The 15,995-nt window shown below is 38.3% G+C and overlaps 1 protein-coding gene and 1 long non-coding RNA gene across 2 annotated transcripts in view; both read right to left on the reverse strand.

Annotated features, from left to right (window-relative positions):
• Positions 1–4,027: 4,027 nt before the first annotated feature.
• Positions 4,028–4,850, reverse strand: LOC146544801 (uncharacterized). Its single transcript, XR_014882201.1, has 3 exons — positions 4,800–4,850; positions 4,377–4,486; positions 4,028–4,157 (listed from the first exon to the last, which is right to left on the reverse strand). It is a non-coding gene; the product is annotated as an uncharacterized LOC146544801 (long non-coding RNA).
• A 384-nt stretch (positions 4,851–5,234) lies between these two features.
• ZFAT (zinc finger and AT-hook domain containing) overlaps positions 5,235–15,995 on the reverse strand; it is an 87,197-nt gene continuing 76,436 nt past the window's right edge. The window contains exon 16 of the mRNA XM_085221727.1: positions 5,235–7,394. Within this exon, the coding sequence (XP_085077853.1) occupies positions 7,155–7,394 (240 nt within the window). The 3' untranslated portion in view covers positions 5,235–7,154. The remainder of the gene's footprint in view (positions 7,395–15,995) is intronic.

Consider the following 15,995-nt stretch of genomic DNA (forward strand, 5'->3'; position numbering starts at 1 on the left):
AAACTCTGTTCAGGAACATGGAAAAGGAACTTATTCATAATAGAAAAATACACAAGCAATGCAGATCTCTAAAACATCTTGTCATGATATTCCCAGCCTTAGCTATAGCAATGTACAGAGTATTATCTTATCCCCATTGCATCTTTTTCAACAAGTAATCACTATGGTTGATAACAGCAACGTCTCGAAATGCTCTCAGTCACCCCTTGAGTCTGGCCCAGAAGCTCTGTGGACAGAGCAATCTAATAAAACCTTCTAGTATCATCCAAGGAACCACACAGTATTGTAGGGGTTGAACGAGACCTCAGCAGTTCATCTCATCCAATCCTCCCTTTTTAACCAAGTTCCCTACTTGGGACCAACTGCTGTGTTCCAAGTTTTGCCCATGCTCCCTTGTTCTGTCGCTGGGCACCATCGAAAAGAGCCTGGCCCCATCCACTTGACTTCTGCCCTTTAGATATTTACATGCATTGATAAGATCTGCCCTCAACTTTCTGTTCTCCACGCCAGGTCTCTCACAGCCTATCCTCATAAGGCTGATGCTCCAGGCCCCTAACCATCTTTTTGGTTTGCTGTACTTACAGAAGAAGTTCCCTGTCTCTCTTGAACTGTGCAGCCCAAGAACTGGACACGATACTTCAGATGTGGCCTCACCAGAGCAGAGTAGAGGGGGAAGGTCACCTCCCTCACCCTGCTGGCCACGCTCTTTTTAATGCACTCCAGGACACCGAACTGTAAATAGACATGACTTCACATGCAATTCATTATTTAAAGGTTTAAAATGCAACCTGAATCTGAATGGATAAATTCAAACTTAAAACAGAATGTCACTGTCCAGGTTACCTTTATGGCAATGGAACGATGGCTGTTTTCGCTGGATAAACTAACTTGACCTTTGATCAAGGGATTAGAGGAATGTAACAAGAAAAAAAAAAAAAAAAAAAAAAAATCCTGCCCAATTCAAGACTTAAAGAAAGTCGATAAATCATGTAGGCTTTTTTATATTGGAGAATTATAATTTACTAGTATTGCTAAGCATCAGTCATGTCTCTTACTTCTACTAAGCCATAAATAGGCAACTGCTGATGAAAAAACACATCACAAATTAAAATCAGCAATGACTTCTTTTTCCTTGAAATTCAGGTATGTATTAGAAATACTGAGCTTGTTATGTGAGGAAAATTGGCAAGATGATCACAAATAAAGTTTCTTAATTTGGACTTCCATTCTTTCTCCTGTCTCAAGTTCTTATAATTGCACTAGGGTTATTTAGTTCCGACTTGGACTCCACTCATACTAATGAACAGCACCCTGATGAGCAAAATGTTCTCTTATCTACTTATTTTTCCTCTAACTTCTCATTCTGGAGTTTGAATTGGTTGATACTAACATAAAATACCTCTGTACCAGATTTGAGATAAAAATAATAAATTAATAATTTATAGAGCCAGCTACCTTACACTTGCATCATCACCAAAACTGTAAATCATATATTCAAAGAAAAAGTGCATCACAGAATTTGTATCACAACAGCAACAGAAAGTTTCACACTTATCTGCTAATGTGTTTTTCAACTACTCTATAGATGATTTAAACTTAGGCTTCATGTCAGTGTTTGAAATATTATTGTTTCAGTAAGAACTGACAAGTGATTTCATTCCCAATGACATGGAGAATCTTGACTTGGGCCTTTTCTATTATACCATGTTCTCTTTAACTTATTCAATTACCATTAGTTGATGGAAATACTCAATTATTTCCATGTGAAGATGGATATGAATAAGCTGTATAGCATCAAAGAAAACACCTGCACATGCTGTTTTCAGTACCCAAAGTCCATCTACCTTTCAGGTTCTAGAAACTATTTTCACTCCTAATACTAGTAGCAAAATAAATGCTCTCAAGGCTAGTAAAAAAGGGAAACCATTTCCAAAACAAATTGTAAAAATATTGACACAATATTTTGTCCTTTAATTCCTTGCTTGCCCATAAAGAATATAATGGATGAGGTAGCTTGTACAGTGTCATATATCTTGTATGTTCCTGTAAAATACACTTACATGGTATTTCCTTTGGATGCAAGACATAAAATGACTCCTTATTTTCGTGAAGATAATATTCCTTGAACTGAAGAAATCATAACAAAGCTTCTACAAATTTCTCCTGTTTGATTTCATTCCAAAGCACTAAAGATCTTTTCAACCTTTTTAATTTGCCGAGGTTGATGAAGTTACTTCCAGCTTTTCAGAAAAAAATTCACAGCATTTGATAAATCAGCCTGACCTCTGTGCAATGTTTTGATTATAATTTCCCTCCTTCACCCAGATTCAGCAAAGATGACTCTAACAATATTTTTACAGAACAGGTCATTCACAGCATTGTCAGAGCTGCTTACTTTGTGTTTTCATATTTTACTGGCAAGCACTACTCATTTCAAGTCCTGCACTGGATTGAAATGAAGAATAAGTGGTTTAAGAATTAAAAAAAGAAGTTGCAATCTTGATCTTATTTAAGATTCTATCAACGCCCATCTCATCAATAACTACTCTCAAAAGCATCCTTGTGAGGTGCAGCTCTGAATATAAAACATACAGGTCTTACATCATTTTGTTCTCCTTTGCTGTTATTAAAGCTTAGAAATCTTGAGGTAGAAGAGCAACCTTTGAGGTCAGCTGCCTTACTCGCAGGTGCCCCATGAGAAAGACATTCTGCTTCGTGCAGGACTGAAAGGAATTATGTTTGCATATGAACAGAGCAATTTATCCACTACTGTTTAGCAATAGAGGAACACGTGTTGCTTCATGCCTCATCCATGTAACTGTGGAGAACACAACAAACTTGAACAGAGGGTTTTGTTGGAAACGTACAACAATGGCTCTGTAACTTCAACTGCCCTTTGAAATGTGTGGTACCACTTGTAATCACTAAAGCCCAGCACAGGTAAATTGAGAACAGGGACGCATGAAAGATCATACAACTAATTACCTGTACCTTACGGAATTAAAACAGAGATGAATGTGATGCTACGTATTAATGTCAGAAGTTTGATGCTTTCAGGATGTGCCAAAATATAATTATGACTAAGTGCACATGAAAGTCTTCCAAGATGAAAAGTTCTCATTACAAGGAGCAAAAAAAGGACAAATAGAGTAGCACTACTGATGGAAATGATGTCTGCTAACGATGTAAAAGCTGGGAATGTAAATTGAGAAGCTGTCAAGCCACATACAGTACAACTCAGTAACCTCACTGTGATCAGATTATAAAAGGGAAAGGAACATCTGCAGTTTGTCAAGTTATGAGCAAAGACTGTAGTATTAGCATTACCTAAAGAAAGCACATTTTTACCAGTGATAAGGTCTGCAAATGAACTCACATCCTTCCCCACTTAACATTTCAGATACAGCTCATACGTATCTCCAAAAAGCAGGAACTGCAATGTGGCATCAACAAAATAAACATAAAATAAAAACAATCACTGTGATTTTGTGTACAGCATCTGTTCTCCTCTGCTTCACTATGTGCACTCTGATAGCAATCATTACTTTCAGATGAAAAGAACTGCAAAACAAAAGTCAACATTCTTTTCAATTCAATACTAGTTGCATTGTCCTCAGTCGAACCTCATTGTTCTTACAGAAATAAGACTTGACATTTAAGTAGGGCTCTACAGCTTTTGAAGCATAAGACTTTGATAGACCACTTCCTGCCTCCATGAATGATGCAAATTTGAAAAAACTTCTCTTGAATTGTTCAATCTTGAGTTTTCAATGTGCTTTTATTCTAAGAAATTGATTTTCAGAAGGGCTGCGTACTTAAATTTCCTCACTCGGTCAGTTTTCATATCTTCATTAACCTCACTGAAGCTTCAACAAATGGTGCAACAAATTATAAACCTCTTCTGTAGGCAAGCAGGAGGAGCTCAATCCAAAAAACAAATCCTGATTCTGCAGTTAAGTACAGCACCAAAACGTTCCCTTCCATACCAAATTCTCTGTTCACTAAGAGTTCAAAACATTTCATATCTGCAATATAATTTCTGCTACTCTCTTTTTTTCCCTACTGTGCTAATGGTTCTTGCTTATTCTTGACATGCAAGTTGATGGGGTTTTTTTTTTTGGTTTGTTTGTTTTATACTTCTTGAGCACACATCCAATCTGTGATAGGACATATAGAAACATAAAAGGATGTTTAATTGCCTTTCAGTAAAACTAAACTCTACACTGAAGCGTCAAGATTCTGTATGTGAACTCAGAACTTTGTAACTTTAGATTATTCCAAAGAAATTTATTAAGACAATCCACACTGTAAAGAATCTCTGCTGCTTAGGTGATAGACAGAAACAGACCTTCCCAAGCAAAAGAGCTGATCCTTACCTTCTTGGTAGTTTCAAATCCAAATAGAAGTCAACTGAACAGCTGGGGCCTCTCAGAACAAGTGACTGGCATAAACAAAGTTCTGTTTTCCTTCTTTCAGTAACTTGCTTCTGAAAAACAGACAAATCTTTTGACATCCACTTTGTGAAGTGCAATGACCTACGTTAAAGAGGAAGCACTCACCCCCTCAGGAATATTACAGTTGTTGCATATTCTAAAAATATGAAAATATAATAATTACGGAGACAATAAATCAAGATACAGTACTCAACACTGCCCAAAGTATTTCCTGTCTTAGAATCATACAAAGATCTAGGTTGGAAAAGACCTTCAAGATCATCTATGCCCAACCATCACCTAATGCTGCTAAGTCTGCCACTAAATCCTGTCCCTTAGTGCCATATCTACACATCCCTAAAATACCTCCAGTTATGGTGACTTCATCACTTCTCCAGGCAGCCTGTTCCAATGCTGGTTTCCAATCAATGAACTTCTAAGCAGATTTGGGGAAAATAATAATAATAGCATCTAAGAAAACACTTGAAAATTATGTCTTAAATAAAAAGGTTATAGAAAATTAACACATTTTTATGCCTAATAATCGGAAATTCTACCACCTATATTCACATCTGAATTTATCTGTAATAGAACTCATAAAATTTAGTACAGTGTTCTGGTGGAAGAAACTTCACTACATCAGGAAGTATGGTCCTTCTACTGCTATTTAACAAAAGGCAAATCAAGCCTTAAATTTCAGTGGGTATGTGTGGCTATGACATACTAGAATTAAAATGAGAAAGGTAAGAAAAATAAACCCATTTCTCCAAATACTGACATATTTCACATAAGGAGAATTACTGAATCTATCTTGAAATAATTTACTTCCAAATTTTTGAATGATATGAACCAAAATACTTTTACATTCTCCCTCCCCCCAGTCAGTAATACATTGCTGAATTGATTCAGAAAGGTTTTACATCAAAAACATAGTTGTTATTGCATATGATCAAGATTCTCTTCCAAATGTGAATTAATTACAAATTGGCTAATTTCAATAAATTCTAAGAAAACCTTTTAAGATTGTTCTATTCTCTTTTAGATAATAGACTTATTTTTGCAATTCAACACTGCATTTTAACTTACAAAAACAAGCTTCTTTTGCAGATTAATCAAGTTGGCATATGTGGTGCATCATTTTCTACATTACAATTGTTACTGAACACTTTTCATCTAATCAAATTTGCTGAAGTCAACACTGACATGTAACCAGTCCCAGTCAGTTACAGTAATTGGCAAAAAAGGATATGTATATATATCTGTCCTACAAATCTAACATCCCTGGTACATCTTACACACTTTCAAGATTTAAGCAGAAGAAATGTAGCAACCACTGAAGTTGAATTATTTTTACCCTGCTAAATTTTGAAGTATTTGGTTAGTTGTTTTCCAGTAACAAATTTAAATTCCCTATCACCACATCACCAGAGTCAAGGGAGAATCTACCACAAAATGTTTGCAATCCAATTTTGTATGATGTGTAAAAAAGCAGATTGACAAGAAGTAGACAACCAACTCAATACATGAATGTATTTAAAAGCTTTTCTCTACTTCTTCACTCAGAATGCCCACAAATATTTTCAATTACATAGATAATTCCTACAAGACTTCTTTACATTACTTTCCTGATTAGAAACTACTAACTGGACAAATAATTTGCCAGACTAGTACAAAAAAAGCATTCTTTAATTAGGTGTGAAAAGGAAGGCAACACTTAAATAATTAGTGCATTAAATGAAAACATGACAATTTTATTATTAATTAGTAACTTTTATAACTCAAGTTTAAAAATATTAAACAATTCAAATTCACAAAGAAAAATCTGGAACTATATACATTTATAATTAAGAATCTCTAAATTTTTGTCAGTATTTACTTATTTTTTGTACAAGTTCTTTCACACAGCCATATTTACAAACATCTTTTTAAAACATATGAACAGACATATTTTATAGCATTTACAATTTTTTTTTTTTTAAACAGAATACATTGAGTTGACAAACATTTGGTTTCATCATATAGTACTGAACAGTACTTTATTCAGTGGGATGGAAAGAGTTACCATTATCCAAATATCTAAAAAACAATTGGTACCTGGAATTATCATATATGGCTTTAAATATCTCCCAAACAATCAACTCACAAATACAAATTAAAATCTATCTGTGGTATATTTCTAAATCTTGAGTCTTTGAATGAGTTAGGTCTACAAATCTGAACACACATTCTAAGCATATATTCAGAAATAAGAAGTCCTACTAATTTTTCCTAAAACAAAACAAAAACAAACAAACAAAAAAAAAAACACCAAAAAACCCTGTTTCCATTGAAGTCAAGCACAAACTTAGTATCTATAAGGAGGGATGGAGGGACTTTTCTGGACAATCTGCTGCTTTGATGGATGTTTTTTTTTTTTATTGTGGTATATAACAATTTTGAGAAAACAGTATTTTGAAGATTTACAGGAATGATATGAGGTCTTAGATGGGGAAGAAGAATTTTTTTTTTTTCACAACAGGAACTTTCTTCAGGAAAAAGAAAGTCCAAGGTAGTTTTGTACTGAAAGTTACTGATACAGTCCAACCAGCCATATCTGTAAAAAGGTTTTACCTCACAAATTAACCAAAAATCTGTCTGCTTGCTTGTTTTTGTTGTGTTAGGAGAAGAAATACAAGTTTTGGCTTTGGCAAATAAGTAGCCATCCCATTTAAATACCATTCTTTAGAGCTCCTGCACAGATTGTTCCACAGTCTGTTCTTCTACAGACTGCATCGCTTCCTGAACATAAACTATGAATTCTGAAGCTTCTCCACCCTGTGTGTAGACAGTCACTGTCTCAATTCCCTCCACTTCATCTGATGAGACTACCAAGTGATGCTGTTCAGACAGCTCCACTGAGGCCTGTTGCAAAGTCTCCTGAATCATCAAAGTGTGATTGGCTGATTGCTCCTCTTCTTTTACCTAGGAAGAAATTGAAGTGTTTACAGAACTTTCACTTTTCCAATAAACAACTGCTACTGTGATGATTAATGCAAATACAACACAGAAATCAGAAACTTTTGAAAGCTTTACACAAAATTTGTAGCAATTAATTTTAAGAAGTGTTTAGGCAGACAAAATACTGAAAACAGTAAACCATTATTTCAGTTACATGCATGGAGAACAAAGTTATAGGAACCTATGTCTCTTGAAACAGTTTTAATCTCTCGCTTGTAATTTACTCAAAACTGCTCTTATTTAAATATACCAAAAAACAGCTCCTCCAGTACCAATGATATGAGAATCCATCCAAAACCACATTAAAAGACATCTACAGTCATCAAAGAATGGCTTGGGTTAAAAGGGATCTTAAAAGATCATCTGGACCCAACACCCCTGCTATGGGCATCAACAGACCACAGAACAATTCTCACTTCTTTTTTTTTTTTAAACCCAATAGATTGTTGCTCATTGAGGTAAAAAATAAATGAATAAATAAATGAAAATCATTCTAAACTTTAAGAACAGTCATTGTAACCAAAACATAATGGAGTAATTTATTAGAAAACTGTGAAATTTAAGATTTACTGAAATGCACCCCTAGCACCTGTTTATGAGGCAGCAATTTTTACATTATTGAAAGAATACTGATAGTAGCAACTGTAAATGGCTTTTAATAAGCGTTTTATTTTTTGTCAAAAAAGAAAGATGTGCAGCAGATTCTGGTATTAAATCTCCTGGCATGATGGCTGCAAATGGAAGCAGCCTGTCTCCATGGGGAAAGTGGGTTCTAGCCGAGGAACTGGCAGGATTATTGACAGGTGTTTAAACTAGGTATGAAGGGGGAAGGGGACAAAATGAGGACCGCTGGGACTGAGGGGGCAGTTTGAGGCTCCAAACAGAACTTGATGGGTGGAGACAGTGGAGTTCAAAGGCTTGGAGAGGGGTGAGGGGATGCTGCTTCTCTTAAGTGCCTGTATACTAATGCACGTAGCATGGGAAATAAACAGGAAGAGCTGGAGTTCTGCGTGCGGTCACGAGGTCATGATCTCATTGCGATCACGGAGACGTGGTGGGACAGCTGGCATGACTGGAATGTTGTCATGGAGGGCTATGTGCTTTTTAGGAAAGATCGGCTGGCTAGGCGGGGTGGTGGAGTTGCTCTTTATGTGAGAGAGCAGCTAGAATGTATTGAAATTCACTTGGGGGAGAGTGATGTAGCAGTGGAGAGCTTATGGGTGAGAATCAAGGGGCAGGCTGGTAAGGGTGACACTGTTGTGGGTGTGTACCACAGGCCCCCTGATCACGATGAGGAGGCTGATGAGGCCTTCCATAAGCAACTGGATGTAGCGTCACGTTCCCAGGCACTGGTGCTTATGGGGGACTTCAATTATCCAGATATTTGCTGGGCGACCAACATGGCCAGGCACGCACGGTTCAAACGGTTCTTGCAGTGCGTTGAAGACAACTTTCTGATGCAGGTGGTGGAGGAACCGACGCGGGGAGGGGTGTTACTGGACCTTATTCTCACCAACAGGGATGGACTTGTTAAGGAAGTAAAGGTTGGGGGCAGTTTGGGTTGTAGTGATCATGAGATGGTGGAGTTCAAGATCCTGAGTGGAAGAAGCAAAGCAGTAAGTAGGATTGCTACCCTAGACTTCAGGAGAGCCAACTTCGATCTCTTCCAGGACCTACTTGGAGCTATCCCATGGGCTCAGGTGTTAGAAGGTAAGAGGGCCTCTGAGAGCTGGTCAGCATTTAAACAGCTCTTCTTCCAAGCTCAGGATCGGTGCATCCCTGTGAACAAGAAATCGGGAAAAGGTGGCAGGAGACCTGTGTGGATGAGCAAGGAGCTCATGCGCAAGCTCAAAGGAAAGAAGAAGGTCCATGAAATGTGGAAAAAGGGTCTGACCACTTGGGAAGAATATAGGAATGTAGTCTGGGCCTGCAGCGATGCAACAAGGAAGGCTAAAGCCTGCCTGGAATTGAATCTGGCTGAAGTGATAAAGGATAATAAAAAAGGCTTCTTCAAGTATGTTAACAGCAAAAGGAAAACTAGAGAGAATGTGGGCCCCTTACTAAGTGAGGGGGGGGTTCTGGTAATGAGGGATGCTGAGAAGGCAGAGATACTGAATGCCTTCTTTACTTCCATCTTCAGTGAAAAGGTTTTCCCGCAGGAATCCCACACCCTGGAGGTTAGGGAGAGGGTCTGGGGAATGGGAGATTTCCCTTTAGTCAGGAAAGAGGACGTGCGTGAGCGCCTAGGCAGCACTAAGGTCCACAAATCCATGGGACCTGATGGGGTGCATCCACGTGTGCTGAGGGAGCTGGCGGAGGTCATTGCCGAACCGCTCTCCATCATTTTTGAGAGGTCTTGGATAACAGGGGAGGTCCCTGAAGACTGGAGGATAGCCAATGTCACTCTGGTCTTCAAAAAGGGCATGAAGGAAGACCCAGGTAATTATAGGCCTGTCAGCCTCACCTCTGTCCCTGGAAAGGTGATGGAACAGCTTGTGCTGGACACCATCTCCAGACAACTGGGAGAAAAGGAGGTTATCAGGAGTAGTCAGCATGGGTTCACCAAGGGGAGGTCGTGCTCAACCAACTTGGTGGCCTTCTATGATGCTGTCACATGCTGGGTGGATGGGGGAAGAGCGGTAGATGTAGTCTACCTTGATTTTAGAAAGGCATTTGATACTGTCTCCCACGACATCCTTATAACAAAGCTGAGGAAGCGTGGGATAGACGAGTGGACAGTGAGGTGGGTTGAGAACTGGCTGACTGGCAGAGCGCACAGGGTCGTCACTGGTGGTGCAGAGTCTGGCTGGAGACCTGTAACCAGTGGTGTCCCCCAGGGGTCTGTGCTGGGTGCGGTCTTGTTCAACATCTTCATCAATGACCTTGATGAGGGGATAGTGGCCACCCTCAGCAAGTTTGCTGATGATACGAAGTTGGGAGGATTGGCTGACACGCCTGAAGGCTGTGCTGCCATTCAGCGAGACCTGGACAGGCTGGAGAGCTGGGCAGTAAGAAACCGGATGAGGTTCAACACAAGCAAGTGTAGGGTCTGACACCTAGGGAGGAATAATTGCATGCACCAATACAGGCTGGGGGATGAGCTGCTGGAGAGAGGGACCTGGGCGTCCTGGTGGACGACAGGTTGGCCATGAGCCAGCAGTGTGCCCTTGTGGCCAAAAAGGCCAATAGCATTCTGGGGTGCATTAAGAAGAGCGTGTCCAGCAGGTCGAGGGAGGTGATCCTCCCCCTCTACTCTGCCCTGGTAAGGCCTCATCTGGAGTACTGTGTCCAGTTCTGGGCTCCCCAGTACAAAAAAGACAGGGATCTCTTGGAAAGAGTCCAGCGGAGGGCCACAAAGATGGTGAAGGGCCTGGAGCATCTCCCCTATGAAGAAAGGCTAAGTGAACTGGGTCTGTTTAGCCTTGAGAAAAGACGACTGAGAGGGGATCTGATCCAGCTTAATAAATATCTGAGATGTGGCAGCCATAACGGTGAGGCCAGTCTCTTTTCAGTGGTACGTGGAGACAGGATGAGGGGAAACGGACATAAGCTGCAGCATAGGAAGTTTCGCACAAATATGCGAAATAGCACTGGAAGAACAGGCTGCCCAGGGAGGTTGTGGAGTCTCCTTCTCTGGAGATATTCAAGTCTCGCCTGGACGCCTACCTGTGCGACCTGGTGTAGGGAACCTGCTTTGGCAGGGGGGTTGGTCTCGATGATCTCTAGAGGTCCCTTCCAACCCCTACAATTCTGTGATTCTGTGAAATTTAAAAGAACTCAACTATTTGTAAGTTATACTGAGACTACAGTACTCAAAAGAATTCAAGATCAAAACTTAGCTCTTGACTAGATCCATACAACCCATCGATGCGTAATGTTCAAGGCCAGTAACAACACATTAGAAAATTAAGTTACGAGGAGGAAATTGATTCTAACACATACTAATTGTAACATTATTTTGGGGACAGAATGGCATAGCGGTTTTTACACGCACAAAATACATGCAAAGGCATCTGTTAGGTGTTTTCAGCATACACCACTCCCCTTGTTCATTGAAGAGGGCTGTTTTATTAGCTGGAGTATAAATGCCAACCCACTTGCATCTGCAACATGCAGTTAATTAGATCTTCTCTTCCTTTCCTATTTGGAAAATGGGTAGTTCTTGCTAAGGCCTATTTCTTTTTCATTTAGACTTACAAAATGCTTTATGAAATGAACTTCCAGAGATAAATGATGTTTATTTGTCACTGCAAGAAAGTAGCTGACTGAATCTCTAGGAGCAATCTCTACAGAAATACTTTTTTCACATCATCAAATGAATCTATAAATCACCAACTTATATATAAATCATAAACAACATATATATATATATCACCAACAACAGAGCATGAACACAGAACTGTGATTCTCCTACACACCTTGGCAGAAAGCAAAACTTGATGGCATTTCCAACAATCACACAAAGTGAAATATGAAGAGAACAAAGGATCAATACATGATCAATTTACTAGATTTCAGTGTAACCCTCGTACCTCAGAGCAGTGTACGTTGTGCTCCTGGCAGCAATGAAGTCATAAGAGATTTTAAAAAATACGTATGATAGATTCTATTCTTTGTGGAGTCCACTCAATTACATAACATGTTACCGATGTAAGCGTTTTGTTTTTTGTTTTTTTTTAATTAGAAACTGATTCAAAAGTTCTCCACTTCTCCTTTGTACTACACTAATTTCTAAGCAGTGTTATTAGAAGAATGGACTCCAAGGAATTCTATGGAAGTTCAGTATTGGTGCTTAGGAGGAGAGAGGGAACAGCAGGGAGAACAGCAGTGAAGTGCTCAAGCACGTGCCAGACTCCTTAGAGACTGGCGAGGAGAAATTCTGTATGTTCATTTCTCGGTTCTCTTTTCTACATTTTTTTTTTATTTTTTACACTCCCTCAAGCAACCATTCCCATTTTTGTATATTGACTTTTCTGCAGTTTTTCTTCTTCCATGTTTTAAGTATCTGACAGATCAGGGAGATTTCAGATACAAACAGACCCCAGAGGACTTATATCACTTTGAACTTTCACTCAATTCATCAAGCTTTACAAGGCTTTTTCTCGAACAATAACAAGTATGTTCAGGTGTTAAATTATTCAGAGGTCCAAGTACGTCTGTGGTACTGATGAAATATAAGTGGATCTAAACTGGTAAAAGATCAGACTTCTAAAGAGAATCTTACCAATGCCATTTACCTTACCTCAACAGCACAATTATAGCTACTGATGCTGACTCTGGCTTTACTGCACAGCATTCAGATTATAGGGATAAAGATACGTGATAAGGATAAAGTCCATTCCATGTTCTGCATCCTTTACCAAGCATACCCGAACCTTTTAATTGCAATTTATTTTAAACAGCTCCAGCTGTCGCTAAGGTTCCATGTCTAACAATTTGTGCGATGTAGAATGCTTTGTCTTGACATAAGAAAATTTGCAACCACCTCCAGGAAAACAAATTTATGGTGTTGCAAAAAATGGATATCCCAAAAATTACCCTTTTCATTTTGAGCTCCTGCTCAAAATGCAACAAACTAAACCATGAAAAGAAACATAACACTTTCCTTCTCCTGATACTCCTATACACCTTTTTCAACAACAATAACAAAACACTCTAGCTGCTGCTTAAACACTAAGAGTTTTGTGAATTCAGACAGCACTCCCTTTTTGTAACTGTTTCATTCTCTCTCTTGAGGCTACCTGCTCCTGTGCTGGCTCCTCTTGAAATAGAAGGCTCCACACAACATCGACAACATCTGATCTAAGAAGATCAGAACAGGTGGACCAAAGTCTAACTGCCAGTGGAATTGGATAGAAAGCTGCAGTTAAAAATGTCAGGCAATTAAAATCTCACATCTTGTTCTTAAGTCAGCTCACAGATAGAGTCCTTGACGGTACTGATCTTCAAAAACGTACAGATCGAGGTGTCTAAAAGTTGGCTTTTTAATTATGTAATGCACAGTAACTTCTCTGGTATTAGTGCATGATACATAATCCTCTGACAATACGCCTCAGGCCAGAAAAATTACTCTACTTTGCTAAGAGCTGCAAGAATGAACAACACAGTCTGAAAAAGATCTCGTCTGGTCTCAATTTAGTCACTCTAAATCAGAACTATAAATAATTTAAAAAATAGTTCTGTGAGTGTACACAAATAATGAACAAAGGAAGACAAAGCACAGTTGACATGAAAATGAAATGAAATTAGAATCTCATTCAATTAAATAACAACAATCCAATACTCATTCAGCTTTATATGCTTTTGAAATTAAAATGGCCAATAAAGAAAGTTCATTTAACCTCCCCATCTACCTTTATCAATGTGGATCTGTGCCCTTGTTAAGCAAGGTAAAGAAGACTAATGTCCTTATTTTTTGTGTTTCTAGATTCCAGTATCTTTTTTGGACAGTTATCTGTAATCCTTTTAGTTTGACAAATTACCACTTTATTTCGGATATTTACATTTTAAATCAGTTCAATGTTTACATGCTTCTGTTTGGTTCCTGTTAGGTTGTTCTACAGGAAATAATCTCAAAATATTAATTAACATCCCTCAAACTAATGAAACAGTGGGATAGCTGCCATAAGAATGAATGAAGTTACTACACTCAGTTCTTTTTATTGGCAACTGAAATCTTTGGAAGAGTAGCATCCGTGACCTCTTTTCTGTTCAAGAGCCAGATGATAAGCATCTGACTGCATATACTTCACTACAGAATGGCAGAAAGAATCTGAAGCCACACACAGCTGATATACTAAATCAATTCAGTACCTGCATAAATATTCTTCACTGGCTTAAAGTACTTCCTCACGGAAGTTGATGGATCCTCTGCCCCCATGTCTTTATAAAAAGACCAAGATTTCTAAATTATCTCAAGTTCTAAATGCAAATATCTGAGGACTATCTAAATGACAAAAAATGGATACATCTAAGGAACCTCTTCCTATAAAACAAAGCAAGTAATTTACATTTTGAGATATATTAACTCAAGCCATTAATATGCCAAAATATACTTCTTCCTTACTGTAAAAAAGGGGAAAAAAGGAAATACATAAACTGCTAAAGCTGCTTTCTTATTCTATAGCTCATAGAAATAACAAGTATTTACATCTTTCTTTGCAGTCAGTAGGAATTCCAGATTCACATGTTTAAAACAACCTTGCTGAGCTTGACTCAAAATCCTCTGCAAAATCTGTGCCTTGATTTCGGACTGAGTGCTGCCTTTCAGGTTATTACCATGAAGAAGAAAAGTTAAACAGACACTGCAGGAATTCAGAATCTTACACTAGGTTACAGATGACTCTATTTATATTGTAAGAAATCACAGTAAGTAAATGTACAAGTTATCAACTGAAAATCTGAAAACAAAAAGTGAATATAAGCATTCTAGATCATAGAGAGCACCTGGCTATGTGATGCCCCAGCTTACGCTGCTGCCTGCTGGACTGCCTCTACCATTTTGTTCGGTGCCATTTGAATAATCTGAACTCTCTCTGTTCTGGTTTACACACAGACATGTTGTGTACACACAGATGCACAGAAAAATGGTGTAATTTGATCATTTATATAGAATCTCTATAGAGAGCTACAAAACAAAGACAATCTGGTGAACGCTCATTTCAGAATAACAGGAAAATTCAGTATACAAGACTCAAGATGCACAAAATTAAAAATGCAAAGTGGTAAATAAATCTTCATACTGGTGAAGTAGATTTTTAAGAAGCTTCATCCATTGGCTGGTCAAATAAATTCTGACAAAGAGACTGTGATTGGCAACATGTCTTCTCTGGTAGAATGCATTTTCACCAGATTTTCCTCTGAAGAAATAAGGCAATACTGCCACAATTTCAAGAGTTCTATCAGAGAGCACTGATGTTGACAAGAGATTTTATCTATATGTTATGCAGATGACAAGAACTTCACAGAAACTAAGAAAATGGGGACATCTGCCCATAATAACATTTTTATTTGCTGGCATCCCCGAGATAAAGAATAAATTGCTCCATGTGCTAAAGGAACGTCAGTCTTGATAATCAACACATACATAACTCTATGTATTAACAAAAGTTCAGGATGAACAGTGTAACAAGGATAAAGTAGGTACAAATCAGAGATTAAAATATGAGTACTTCTGAAGTATAACATGCAGTACCTGTTGACATGACAGCCATAGTAATATTATTAGATGCTTATTTTTGAAGATCTGTTATGCTATAAAATTCTGTCCTGTGATCATCTGTAAGCTGATATGTAATCCTTGCTATGCATTACTTCTGCTGTCACTTTGTAAAAAGTGGTTGTTGCCATGGTAGGATTTTACCACAGCCTGAAGAGATCACAGAATGAAATGATGAAAGGAACTAAAACAAAGTATGAAATGCATGAAAAACCAGTGTTTTCCTAAGCTTGATAAAGATACGTATAGCTAGTGAAACAACTCATACACTTGCTCTTGAGATCAAGGTATTTAGAAGTCCAGACTGAAAACATGTTACTGTGCTTTTCAGGAACAGAGCTGAATTC

This window comes from Meleagris gallopavo, chromosome 3 (genome assembly GCF_905368555.1).
Source record: "Meleagris gallopavo chromosome 3, MGAL_WU_HG_1.1, whole genome shotgun sequence".
Lineage (NCBI taxonomy): Eukaryota > Metazoa > Chordata > Aves > Galliformes > Phasianidae > Meleagris > Meleagris gallopavo.